Raw genomic sequence first — 13,780 nt, forward strand, 5'->3', positions numbered from 1 at the left:
AATGACTGAAGACAGAAGGCTCTGTGAGCTGTTCGTGTGCCGGGACCAGCCGGCAAAATGAACAAGTCCCGACCGCAACCACACGGAAGCCTGAGAAAAAAAAGATGATAGTAAAGGATGGGGTCGAGAGGGCTGAATGCTCTTTAGGCAAGTCAGCGATTTTATTGAGTAGAACAGCTACCTTTATACTAGTACAAGCAGAAAACATAATTCATAAAAAATGCCATCTGGTGTCTGTCAGATCAATACAATTCTTTGTTTTAAGTGATTGCAGAAGCTTACATCTTGTTTTTGGCATTCCCAAAATAAACTACTAAGTGAAGGTCACTACTACGTTTTTCTCAAGGAAGAACAAAGGAGGCCCAGCAAATATTTTACTACTTTATCATGGGGTGGCGGGACAGGGAATGGCCCCCTTCAAGGCCTTTTCCCAGGGCCTATTTGGGCCTTGAGCAGGCCGGCTCCCCGCATCTCCCCCTTTTTTATTTATTAAAGGCCGAGCCTCCCTACTCATTCCTCAAGAAAAAGCAGACAAGGTTATTTTTTCAAAATACGGGAAAATTTCACAATTCTTTCAGTGACCAAATTCATAATGCATTGTAAAATACATGGTCCACAACAAAGAAAACAGAGTACAATAACAAGCACTGTAAGCAGGTTTTTCCACCAATCACTCATAAACCAGGATTTAACTTGCTCCCAAAAAGAAAGGGAGGAATCCTGCATGGAAAGTATTTGATGTTGAAGATCATTTACAGCATCAGACACATTGGAAGATAAATCTGGGATATACACACAACATTCTACTTTTATTACAGCACAAGTCCCACCTTGGGCAGCAGTGATAATGTCTAGAGCCATGCGGTTTTGCAAAACAGCTTTTCTCATTTGTCTCTGTTCTTCATTTAGAGCCTCAATAGCCTTTTTAGTGTCTAATAAGGCTTTTTGAGTAAAATTAGTTAAGGCATCTACATGGGCCATTATATCGGCCGTCCCAATAGAGGGAACAAATACTGCTGCCAAATAATCATACCAATGAAATACAGATCGAGTCCATCGCGCTCGCAAAAAGGGAAGGTTGGCAGGGTTCTTGATGGGCTCATGACTAATATGACCAGGAGCAAACACAAATCCAAGACTGCATCGTCCTACCCAGCCTACAGGCAGCCATGGCCAGACATTAGGGCCACAAATCCACTTTGTTCTGTTAGGAGCAACCCATCTGATGCCTGGGTTATAAAGCCAATCAGATCCTGGCCAAGGCGTGGGTGTTTTGACAGAAAAGGTAACATCAATCATGCGTTCACACAAAGAATTAGGAGTAATACCCATATGCTTTAACAAATGTCTGCCTAAATTTTTTTCTCCAAGGTGGGGTTGATGTTCTCGTTGTTCCCAGCAAATGTCCGCTCGTTTCAGCAATTGTCCTTTTTCTGGGGTCATCCAAAAGATTTCGTCCCAAATCTGATAATAGTCCCCAAAATATCGGCTGGCGTGAACTTGTCCTTTGCTTGAGGAAGTAGCATACTGATTAAAGGCAGCAGAAATTGTCCCAAGGCTTTGATTGGCATTAAATCTAATCCGGGAGTCATAAGGTTTCGAATTACACCAGGTCAAGGCTGTAATATTAAGAGAATTAAGGCTAAGGTGAATCTGTTTATACTGTTTTAAGAATTCACACACCGCAGGTAAATCTTCCTGACTTATTGGCAAAACCCACCATGGTAAACCATTTACAACTGACAAAGGCATGGCAGTGCATACCCAACAAGCAGAGGCATTATGAGAATCAGCATAGGAATGAGCCCAAGAAAGAAAAACATTTCCTTCAGCGCTAGGAAAGGCTTGATTCATAACAGCGCATGCTGATGCAAGCACCAGGTAGGATAGAGAAATGTGTGGATTGGTTGTATCCGCAGCAATGTGTCTTGCTCGTTCCACGAACTCATGCAGTTGTTGATTTGTTGGCAGAACATTCCTCTCTTGTGTCTGCGTACTCTCCATTGGAGCAGTCAGCGACCGTCTCCGTCCGGGGTACCAGCCTCTCCGGGAGCCAGCGCGGTGCTTCGGCATCCTGTGGGAAAACACAAGCATGTCCCCGCCCCCCGTATCAAAACAGGGTCAGGGCCATGCCACCGATTAGTAATTGGATCTCTCCAAGCCACGAAAGGTTTGTTGGTAGCGGCTGGGGACCAGAATCGCTGTGCCGCGGTCTTGCCTTCAGAGTCCAAATTTAAAAAATTAAGAATGAAAAGGGCATGATGTAAGTAATTATATGGTGTGAGGGGATATAACTCCCCCTTCTTTAACTTTAAAAGCTGATGTTTTAATGTCTGATGAGCTCGTTCAATGATGCCTTGACCTTGGGGATTGTAGGGGATGCCTGTTTTAAGAGAGATAGAGAGACGGGAGCAAAAATTAAGAAAAGCGGCAGAAGTATATCCAGGTCCGTTGTCCGTTTTGATGATCTTTGGAGTTCCCATAACGGAGAATGCTGCAAGGCAATGTGCGACACAGTGTCGAGCTGCTTCTCCTGTTTGTAAAGAGGCAAAAATATATCCAGAAAAAGTATCTATATTAACATGAACATATTTTAGTTTACCAAAGGAAAGAATGTGAGTTATATCCATCTGCCATAAATGGTTGGGAAGGAGGCCGCGGGGGTTCACACCATAGTGAGGAACAGAAAAAAATTGAGGACAAACAGGGCAGCATTTAACTATTTGCCTGGCAGTTTCACGGGGTATTTTAAATTGTAATCTGAGGGTATTACTGTTTTGATGATGTAATTGATGAGAGCGTTCTGCGAGTTGGGCCTGGGAAAGGAAAATTTGAGTGGCTGAATCAGCTAATGCATTTCCAGAAGTAAGTGCTCCAGGTAGATTTGTATGAGCGCGAATATGGCCAAAAAAGCATTTATGAATCCTTTGACGTAAAAGAGCTTGTATATCTCGAAACAGCTGCTGAATTACTGAATTGACAGTATGAATAAAGGGAACAGTTTCTAATTGGTTAAGAGCTCTAACAACATACAGACTATCAGAAAAAACATTCAGAGGTTCAGAGACAAAGTGTTGTAAAACAGCAAACACAGCGCATAATTCTACTTCTTGTGCAGAGGAACAGCCTGTAAACCAGGAGGTAACATTATCATTAATAACATAAGCAGCCTTCCCGTCTGAGGATCCATCGGTGAATACGGTGACTGCGCCTTTAAGTGGCTGCGAAACAACTACGGAGGGAAACACAAAGTCGTGTTGACTAGCAAAGTGCAGCAGCTTATTAGCGGGAAGATGATTTTCTAATCTGCCGGCAAAATGAGCTAGGGCTGCACTCCAGGAATCGCTGAACTGGAATAGCCAGTCCTGCTGTTCCTTTGTAAACGGTAGACAGATAAAGTAAGGGTCTCTCCCCAATAATTCTCTGGAATCTCGACGGCCCTTAGCGATAAGAGTACTGACTAGATCAAAGTAAGGGGTGAGTACCCGAGCAGGGGAAACAGGCAAATGTATCCAATAAAGAGGGGAATCTTGAAAAAGAACAGCTGCAGGGGTGTGTTTAGAAGGAAGTATATACAAACCCCATTCTTTTGTATAATCACAATGGGAACTTGTTTGAGCAGCCAAAGCTTTTTCTACTATATTTAAAGCTTGGCGTCCTTCATCAGTCAAAACCCGAGGCGATGTAGGCTCTGAAGGTCCTTTAAGAATATCAAACAGAGGTTTTAATTCTCCAGTAGTGATTTTCAAATAAGGACGAATCCAATTAATATCTCCTAATAATTTTTGAAAATCGTTCAATGTTTTCAAATTATCTTTACGAAGTTCTAATTTTTGAGCTTTAAAAGTCTCTCCTTCCAGTCTAAAGCCTAAATAAGAATAAGGTGGGCTATGCTGAACTTTCTCAGGAGCTATTTGAAGGCCATAGTGCTGTAAATCAGCCTGCAAGTCAGAAAAGGCAGACAACAAAATACTTTCATTAGAATGAGCTAGTAAAATGTCATCCATATAATGAATCATATATAAAGAGGGATATTTTTGGCGAGTAGGTTCCAAGGCCTTAGCAACAAACTTTTGACACAAGGTGGGGCTATTGGCCATGCCTTGAGGAAGTACTTTCCATTGGTAACATTTCATGGGTTGTTGAAAGTTATTAGCAGGGACACTAAAAGCAAAAGGAAGGCAGTCTTGTGGTGCCAGTGGTATAGTATAAAAACAATCTTTTAAATCAATAATTAACTTATAAGTCCCCTTTGGAATAGCTATAGGAGAAGGGAGACCAGGTTGTAAAGGCCCCATAATAACCATGGTCTCATTAACTTTTCTGAGATCTTGTAATAATCTCCATTTACCAGATTTCTTTTGAATCACAAAAATAGGAGAGTTCCAAGGCGAATTAGAGTGTTCAATATGACCAAGCGCCAATTGTTCCTGCACCAATTGTTCTGCGGCTGATATTTTTTCTTTTGTGAGAGGCCATTGATCGACCCAGACAGGCGCGTCACTTTTCCAGGTAATCGCGTCCGCATGAGCCGCAGGAGATACAATGGCCTCCCCTAAAAATACCCTAATCCTGATCGAAGAGGCAAGGTTTTAGTCTGAACAGGTGACAAATTTCCTTCTCCATTTTTCCCCAATCCCTGATTAGGCAATAGCCCCTGATTCAAAAGCATCTGGCTAACAGCATCATTTGGGGCGAATATGTAAACTCCCATTTGTTTCATGACATCTCTTCCCGACAGATTAACAGGAATACCAGGCAAAATGTAAGGCTGAATGTATCCTTCATGACCCTCAGCATCTTTCCACTTAAGCAATTCAGAACTCTGTTCAGGGTCATGAGACTGGCCAATTCCCCGTAAAGTGGAGACAGCTACTTGTTTATTCCAATTTTTTGGCCAATCATTTAAGGATATTACAGAAACATCAGCCCCAGTATCCAATATCCCCACAAATCTGTGCCCATTAATAAGTAGTTCTAATTCTGGGCGAGTCTCTTTTATATTTTGAATCCAATAAGCATCAGATGACCAAAAACATGCGCCTTCCCGAGGTTGAGCATTTTTTATTTTCCCCATGGGTATAGTAGGCAGCATGACCAATTGAGCTATGCGCTGTCCAGAAGGGATACTAACAATGTTTTTGGGAGCACAAGCCATAATTTTTATTTCTCCAGTAAAATCTGAATCAATCACTCCAGGGGCGATTTGTAATCCTTTCATAGTCCAACTGCTTCTTCCTAATAGTAAACCCACAGAATTTTGTGGCAACGGTCCATAAACCCCAGTGGATAGCGCTTGCATTCCCATTTCAGGAGTCAGTACTGTATAGGTGGAGGAACAGAGGTCCAATCCTGCGCTGCCTGAGGTGGCTCTTTGACTCTGGGTTGGAAATTGCTCCCTGATCATTTTCCTGAAGTGCCCCATAACATTGTTTCGGGGCCTGGGGCTGGCCCCTCACCCAGTTTCCCGACACAGGTGCAAGCACTTTTCCATTAATATCTGTTTTAGATCTACAATCTTTTGCCCAGTGCCGTCCCCTTTTACATCTGGGGCATAAATTAGGGCCTCCAGTTTGTTTATTGGTCGTTTCTCCTTTCGTTTGGGGGCATTGTATAGCTCGGTGTCCCATCTGTCCGCAGGAGAAACAACTGCCAGGGGGCCTGTTAACTCTATTCTTAATCTTTCCCTTGTTAGCTTGTTGGTACAATATTTCTTTAACAGTTTTTCCCTGTAGGGCAGCTGCAATGGTTAAACCTTGCATATATGATGGCCCAATATCTGCACAAATCCGGATATAATCAGTCAGTCCTCCTTTCTTTCTGTAGGGTCTCAAAGCAGCCTGGCAAGCAGAGTTAGCATTTTCATATGCCAGCTGATGGGTTAAAACCATACCTGCTTCTTCATCTCCTATAACTCTCGATACTGAGTCAAGGAGACGAGCCACGAAATCCTGATAAGGCTCGTCAGGACCCTGTCTTATTTTTGACAAATCTTCAGATTTTTTATTAGATGTAGGAAGCCGCTTCCAAGCTATCAAAGCTGCCTCATTTATTTGGGGATAAGCTTCAGGGGGATAATTCAATTGCTGATTAGTAGCCCTATAGGCTCCTTCCCCCATAAGCATTTCAAAAGTCACTTGCAGACCATTCTGTCTATTTCTGTCCACAAAATTTCCACATTGCTCTCCAAATTCTGATATCCATAGCAAATAATCTCCCCCAGAGAGGCAGGCCTTAGAGACCTGCTTCCAATCATTAGGAGGTAAATATTGACTATTTAAATTCTCAATGATGGACATAGTAAAAGGAGCAGTTGGTCCATACTGAGCACAGGCTTGTTTTAATTCTTTAATTTGTTTGAATGGCAGGGGTTCATAATACCTTCTCTGTTGAGCGTCTTCAAGGACGGGGAAAAGGATAGGAAATCCTGCCAAGGTTTCTCCCTGTTGCCTCGCCTGGCGAATTGCAAGTTGGAGGGGAGACAGTTCGGAGGTGTTTTTTACACATAGTGCCTGTGCGGAAGCCTCAGACCCCTTTTGCATATCAGCTCTCGGTGGGTCTAATCCCGCAATAACAGACGGAGGCTGCGATGGTAACTGATTAGAGGGACATAAGGGCTGGGAAAAAAGCTTTAAGTTAAGAGCATCAAGACGCTTAGTCACAGTTGTAAGCAATTTTTTAACCTCCGAAAATGGGGATAATTCCGCTTGTGTTTTAACAGCGGTTTTTTCAGCAGCAAATAACTCCCACGGATCTTCTGCTTGCTCAGCAGGGTCTAATTCAGAATCAGAGTCAGAGGAACTCTGTACAGGGGGTTTTTCTGCCATATCAGAACCATGCTCCGAAGGAGGAGCAGTAGGCAAGGTGGGAGGTTTGCCAATTATATTCTTTAATGCAGTCTCCAATTTTTTGCTTTCATGTTCAGGGTCCAGACAGTCCCTGATAAGAGTCCATAATGAATAGGCATCTAACGGTACCTTCTCAGCCCCATGTAAAGAATAATACTGCTGAATTTGCTCTCCCACCTTCTTCCAAGTTTCTATATTTACAGTCCCATCCTCAGGGAACCAAGGACAAACTTCTTCTACAAACAACAAAAACTTTTCTAATTTATGTTTAGCAACAGTAACTCCTCTCACCTTTAGCATAGTCTTAAGCATAGTTACAAAAAGTTCTCTACTACTACCTTGACCCATAGTTTATACTCTCGACTAAAACCCTCTCCGCCCTTAAAAAATCTGTACTCACGTTTCTCTTATTTTATTTTATTTTTTTCTCGGGATCCCCTCTGTACTCACGTATCGGGCGGCTGCGACCGTGTAGCCCAATCGAGTCCCTGTTCGAGGCGCCACTTGCCGGGACCAGCCGGCAAAATGAACAAGTCCCGACCGCAACCACACGGAAGCCTGAGAAAAAAAGATGATAGTAAAGGATGGGGTCGAGAGGGCTGAATGCTCTTTAGGCAAGTCAGCGATTTTATTGAGTAGAACAGCTACCTTTATACTAGTACAAGCAGAAAACATAATTCATAAAAAATGCCATCTGGTGTCTGTCAGATCAATACAATTCTTTGTTTTAAGTGATTGCAGAAGCTTACATCTTGTTTTTGGCATTCCCAAAATAAACTACTAAGTGAAGGTCACTACTACGTTTTTCTCAAGGAAGAACAAAGGAGGCCCAGCAAATATTTTACTACTTTATCATGGGGTGGCGGGACAGGGAATGGCCCCCTTCAAGGCCTTTTCCCAGGGCCTATTTGGGCCTTGAGCAGGCCGGCTCCCCGCATTCGTGGACAGGTTTAGTGTGGGCGGCTGCTCCTCCCGCCCTGGAGGTCCACAAGCATTGAGTCCATTGTCTGCGCTGTCGCACCTGCATCTCTACTGTGCAAGGGGCTGTCTCCACAGCCACTTCTGTGGAAACGAAATAGTAAGTCCATTCAGAGCAGTCACTCAAAAGATAAGGAGGCCGAACTGAAAATTGGATATACAGGTAGAAGCGGTCAAAGTGAAAACAAAAACGATTTGTTGATCAGCCAGTCTCTGTTACAGGATTTATGTGGCAGATTTTGTGTCACTTCAATGACTGTTTCCTCAGCATTATCCAAAACTTCAATCTTATCACTATTACAGACATTTGAATATTAAAACTATTTTAAAATATGTGTTATTGGTATCAGTTGACCTGGATACTACTCTGGATAGATATCATTCTATTCCAAATTCAGACACAATTTGGATGATTATTTTTAAAAAATAATGTATTAAGATAAGAAAACAATTTTAGCTCTAAAAATTTGAATCTGGCTTAATTATTTTTTACAGTCCCTAACCATATGAACAAATTATACATATTCATAAGTTGGATGTCCAAAGTATAAAATCTCATGTAGTGATGATAGAATGTATATTGATAAATCTTGGCATCAATTCATATTAATTTAAATAAACTAATTTTGCTTATATTTCTCTTATCAGGGATCCACTCCAGGAGACAATGAGTTGGTCAAAACTTCCCTCAGCTTTTAAGTGAGAATACAAGATATGTTTTTAATTTTGCCCAATAACATTATTGAACAATATATTCACCATTTCATTTCATGACCTTCTACCACGTCTTAGGTAACTTCATATTTCCATCTTCCCAAAAGTTTTTGTCTTTTTTGAGAAAGAACGATTCCAGGTGCCTTTTATAGTCTTCCAGGGAATTGAGATTTTTTCCATTAAGAGAAGTTTATAAAGAGCAGAATAAATGGAAATCTGAAGGTACAATATCTGGTGAATACAGTAGATAAATCAGAATTTCCCAGCCAAGCTGTAGCGGTTTTTCCCTGATCATCAAAGAAACATGTGGCCTTATGTTTTCCTGATGGAAGATTAAATATTTTCCATTAATTAATTCTGGATGCTTCTCATTGAGTGTTGCTGTTAGCTGATCTAATTGAGAGAGAAGAATTAATCATTTGGTTTTTCAGGAGAAACTCATAACAGAGGACTCCCTTCTAATCCCAGCATACAAACGACATCATCTTTGAATGAAGAGTTGCCTTTGGTGTGGTCGATGGTGGCTGTTTTCACTTGCACTGTGATTTCCTCCATTCCTCATTAGTGTACAGTATCCGTTTTTCATCACCCACCACAAATTGTTTTTAAAAAGAATGTTTTTATTATGTTTAAGTAGGGAATAGCTTGCAAAAATATGATCATGGAGATTTTTTTCACTTAAATTATGTGGAACCCAGACATTAAATGATTAATATAACCAGGCTGGTGCAAAAGATGTTCAGTGCGTGATTTGGATATTTCAGTATGTCAGCTATCTCCCACAGAGTATAATGTTGATTATTCTCAATGTCTCTATTTGATTTCTATCAACTTCAACTTATCTACCTGACTGTTGAGCATTGTCCATCAAGAAACCTCCAGCACAAAACACAGCAAATCATTTTTGAAACATTTGATCAGTCACAGCACCTTCTCCATACACTGTAAAAATGCTTTTTGGGGTTTCAGTTGTGTTTTTATTTTTCTTGAAATAGTAGAGTGTAATATGCCAAAATGGTGCTTTTTGCTTCCATCTTCAATATTAAAGTGGCTATACAAAAATTCACCAATTTTGATAATTTTAAGTGCATGTTGATATGACAGCTGTTAGGATACAATCCTTTACTGAGCCTATCTTTGCATGAAATGTTCCCCTGGTATCTCTAATTTTCTTGAAGAAATCTCTAGTCTTTTCCACTCTATTGTTTTCCTCTGTTTCTTTGCGCTGATCACTAAGGAAGGCTTTCTTACCTCTCCTTGCTATTCTTTGAAACACTGCATTCCAATGGATATACCTTTCCTTTTCTCCTTTGCTTTTGGCATATCTTCTTTTGTCAGCTATTTGTAAGGCCTCCTCAGACAGCCACTTTGCTTTTTTGCATTTCTTTTTCTTGGGGATGGTCTTGATCCCTGTCTCCTGTACAATGTCACGAACTCACATCCATAGTTCATCCAGCACTCTGCCTACCAGATCTAGCCCCTTAAATTTATTTCTCACTTCCACTGTATAATCGTTAGGAATTTGATTTAGGTCATACCTGAATGGTCAAGTGACTTTCCCCACTTTCTTCAATCATGATCTGAGCCATAATCAGCTCCCAGTCTTGTTTTTGCTGACTGTATAGAACTTTTCCATCTTTGGCTGCGAAGAATATAATCAATCTGATTTCGGTGTTGACCATCTGGTGATGTCCATGTGTAGAGTCTTCTCTTGTGTTGTTGGAAGAGGGTGTTTGCTATGACCAGTGCATTTTCCTGGCAGAACTCTGTTAGCCTTTTCCCTGCTTCATTCTCTACTCCAAGGCCAAATTCGCCTGTTACTCCAGGTGTTTCTTGACTTCCTACTTTTGCATTCCAGACCCCTATAATGAAAAGGACACCATTTTTGGGTGTTAGTTCTAGAAGGTCTTATAGATCTTCATAGAACCATTCAACCTCAGTTTCTTCAGCATTACTGGTCGGGGCATAGACTTGGATTACCTTGATATTGAATGGTTTGCCTTGGAAACAAACAGAGATCAGTTTTGTCATTTTTGAGGCTGCATTCAAGTACTTCATTTCGAATTCTTTTGTCGACCATGATGGCTACTCGATTTTTTCTAAGGGATTCTTGCCCACAGTAGTAGATATAATGGTCACCTGAGTTAAATTTACCCATTCTAGTATATTTCAGTTCACTGATTCCTAAAATTTCGATGTTCATACTTGTCATTTCCTGTTTGACCACTTCAAATTTGCCTGGATTCATGGACCTAACATTCCAGGTTCTTATGCGATATTGCTCTTATATCATCAGACCTTGCTTCTGTCACCAATCACATCCACAGCTGGGTGTTCTTTTTGCTTTGGCTCCACCTCTTCATTCTTTCTGGAGTTATTTCTCCATTGATCTCCAATAGCATACTGGGCACCTACCGACCTGGGGAGTTCATCTTTCAGTGTCCTATCTTCTTGCCTTTTCATTCTGTTCATGGGGTTTTCAAGGCAAGAATACTGCAGTGGTTTGCCATTCCCTTCTCCAGTGAACCACATTATGTCAAAATTTTTTTTTCAAGATTAGAAATACCAAGGTAAATTTCATGCAAAGATGGGCTCGATAAAGGACAGAAATGGTATGGACCTAACAAAAGCAGAAGATATTAAGAAGAAGTGGCAAGGATACACAGGAGAACTGTACAAAAAAGATCTTCATGACCCAGATAACCACAATGGTGTGATCATTCACCTAGAGTCAAACATCCTGGAATGTGAAGTCAAATGGGCCTTAGGAAGCAGCACTACGAACAAAGCTAGTGGAGGTGATGGAATTCCAGTTGAGCTATTTCAATTCCTAAACGATGATGCTGTGAAAGTGCTGCACTCAATATGCCAGCAAATTTGGAAAACTCAGCAGTGGCCACAGGACTGGAAAAGGTCAGTTTTCATTCTGACCCCTAAGAAAAGCAATGTCAAAGAATGCTCAAACTACCGCACAATTGCACTCATCTCACATGCTAGTAAAGTAATGCTCAAAATTCTCCAAGCCAGTTTTCAGCAATGTGTGAACCGTGAACTTCCAGATGTTCAAGTTGGTTTTAGGAAAGGCAGAGGAGCCAGAGATCAAATTGCCAACATCTGCCAAATCATCAAAAAGCCAGAGAGTTCCAGAAAAACATCTATTTCTGCTTTATTGACTATGTCAAAGCCTTTGACTGTGTGGATCACAATAAACTATGGAAAATTCTGAAAGAGACAAGAATACCAGACCACCTTACCTGCTTCTTGTGAAATCTACATGCAGGTGAGGAAGCAACAGTTAGAACTGGACATGGACCAACAGACTGGTTCCAAATAGGAAAAGGAGTACGTCAAGGTTTTATATTGTCACCATGCTTGTTTAACTTATATGCAGAGTACATCATGAGAAACGCTGGGCTGGAAGAAGCACAAGCTGGTATCAAGATTGCCAGGAGAAATATCAATAATCTCAGATATGCAGATGTCACCACCCTTATGGCAGAAATTGAAGAAAAACTAAAGAGTCTCTTAATGAAAGTGAAAGTTGAGAGTGAAAAAGCTGCTTTAAAGCTCAACATTCAAAAAACAAAGATTATGGTATCTGGTCCCATCATTTCCTGGCAAATAGATGGAGAAACAGTGGAAACAGTGGCATACTTTATTTCCTGAGCTCCAAAATCACTACAGATGCTGACTGCAGCCATGAAATAAAAAGACTCTTACTCCTTGGAAGAAAAGTTATGACCAACCTAGACAGCATATTAAAAAGTAGAGACATTACTTTGTAAACAAAGGTCCGTTTGGTCAAGGCTATCATTTTTCCAGTAGTCATGTATGCATGTGAGAGTTGGACTATAAAGAAAGCTGAGTGCAAAAGAATTGATATTTTTGAACTGTGGTGTTGGAGAAGACCCTTGAGAGTCCCTTGGACTGCAAGGAGATCCAACCAGTCCATCTTAAAGGAAATCAGTCCTGAATGTTCATTGGAAGGACTGATGCTAAAGCTGAAACTCCAATACTTGTGGCCACCTGATGTAAAGAACTGACTCATTTGAAAAGACCCTTATGCTGGCAAAGTTTGAAGGCAGGAGGAGAAGGGCATGACAGAGGATGCGATGGTTGGATGTCATATATGACTCAATGGGCATGAGTTTGAATAAACCCTGAGTGTTGGTGATGGACAGGGAGGCCTGGCGTGCTGCAGTCCACGGGGTCACAAGGGCGGGACTGAGCGACTGAATTGAACTGAGGATACAATCTAACCAAATTGTTTCAAATGAAATTAATGTTAAATAGGTGGTATTAGCATCATCTTATGGGAAAAAACAAACTTTTTGACTAATTCAATATATCACAAAAAGTTCATTCATGGATCTGCAGGGGCCACACACAAAGTCATTAGCTGTGGTGACACAGATAAAATCCCAGAGTTGGTAACTAGCTGAATCGCACTACTATGGAAGCAAACACTTTAAATTAAAGGAGACCCAGATTATAGTAACAAAACAGAATAGAGATAAATAATGTGTTTGTACTAAAATGGGACTTCCCTGGTGACTCAGATGATAAAGAATCTGCCTGCAATGCAGGAGACCCAGGTTCAGACCCTGCATTATGAAAATCTCCTGGAGAAGGGAATGGATACCCACTCTAGTAATCTTACCTAGAAAATTCTACAGACAGAGGAGCCTCGTGGGTTATAGTCTATGGAGTTGCAAAGAGTTGGACATGACTGAGCAACTAACACACACACACACACACACACACACACAGTAGAATGAATGTGTTTCAAAAATGTAGAGTTGAATGAGACTCTTCAAGCATCAAAGCAAGTTAAATGACAACATGAGTGTTCTAAAGCATATACTATATTTACATTATACAACTGTATTTCTTTTTAAGAGTGTATATCAGCTCTCATTGAGAAGATGCCTGTATGAGGAAGGAAAACTGGGGTGGGGATGGCAAATGAGGATTGAATACAATTATAGGATACAGAATTAGGGTATGATTAACTCAATTTAGTCCCTTAAAAATGAAAAATGGGTTACATGCATGTTCATAATTTGTATTCCTTCTGAGTCTTTAGAATCACTCTAGGACATGTTTAAAGAGCTTTGTCTTTATCCTCAGTCATAAACTTGGGCAGAAGTCATGGTGGAAAATAGTGACTGTTGAAGTAATTTATGGATGATTAAAGGTTTTACCCAATGAATGATAAACTGAAATCTAGATATTTGAGT

The 13,780-nt window shown here is 40.9% G+C and overlaps 2 protein-coding genes across 2 annotated transcripts; both read right to left on the reverse strand.

Annotated features, from left to right (window-relative positions):
* Nucleotides 1-535: 535 nt before the first annotated feature.
* Nucleotides 536-2,004, reverse strand: LOC136175643 (endogenous retrovirus group PABLB member 1 Env polyprotein-like). Its single transcript, XM_065945893.1, has one exon. The coding sequence runs from the start codon at nucleotides 2,002-2,004 to the stop codon at nucleotides 538-540; it is 1,467 nt and encodes a 488-aa protein (XP_065801965.1). The 3' UTR covers nucleotides 536-537.
* Nucleotides 2,005-5,316: 3,312 nt separating this feature from the next.
* On the reverse strand, nucleotides 5,317-7,196 carry LOC136175644 (endogenous retrovirus group K member 7 Gag polyprotein-like). Its single transcript, XM_065945895.1, is given in 2 exon segments — nucleotides 5,317-5,376; nucleotides 5,379-7,196. Coding segments are annotated over 2 exon segments (1,878 nt in total).
* Between the last annotated feature and the right edge of the window lie 6,584 nt (nucleotides 7,197-13,780).

The sequence above is a fragment of the Muntiacus reevesi genome, chromosome 9 (genome assembly GCF_963930625.1).
Source record: "Muntiacus reevesi chromosome 9, mMunRee1.1, whole genome shotgun sequence".
NCBI lineage: Eukaryota > Metazoa > Chordata > Mammalia > Artiodactyla > Cervidae > Muntiacus > Muntiacus reevesi.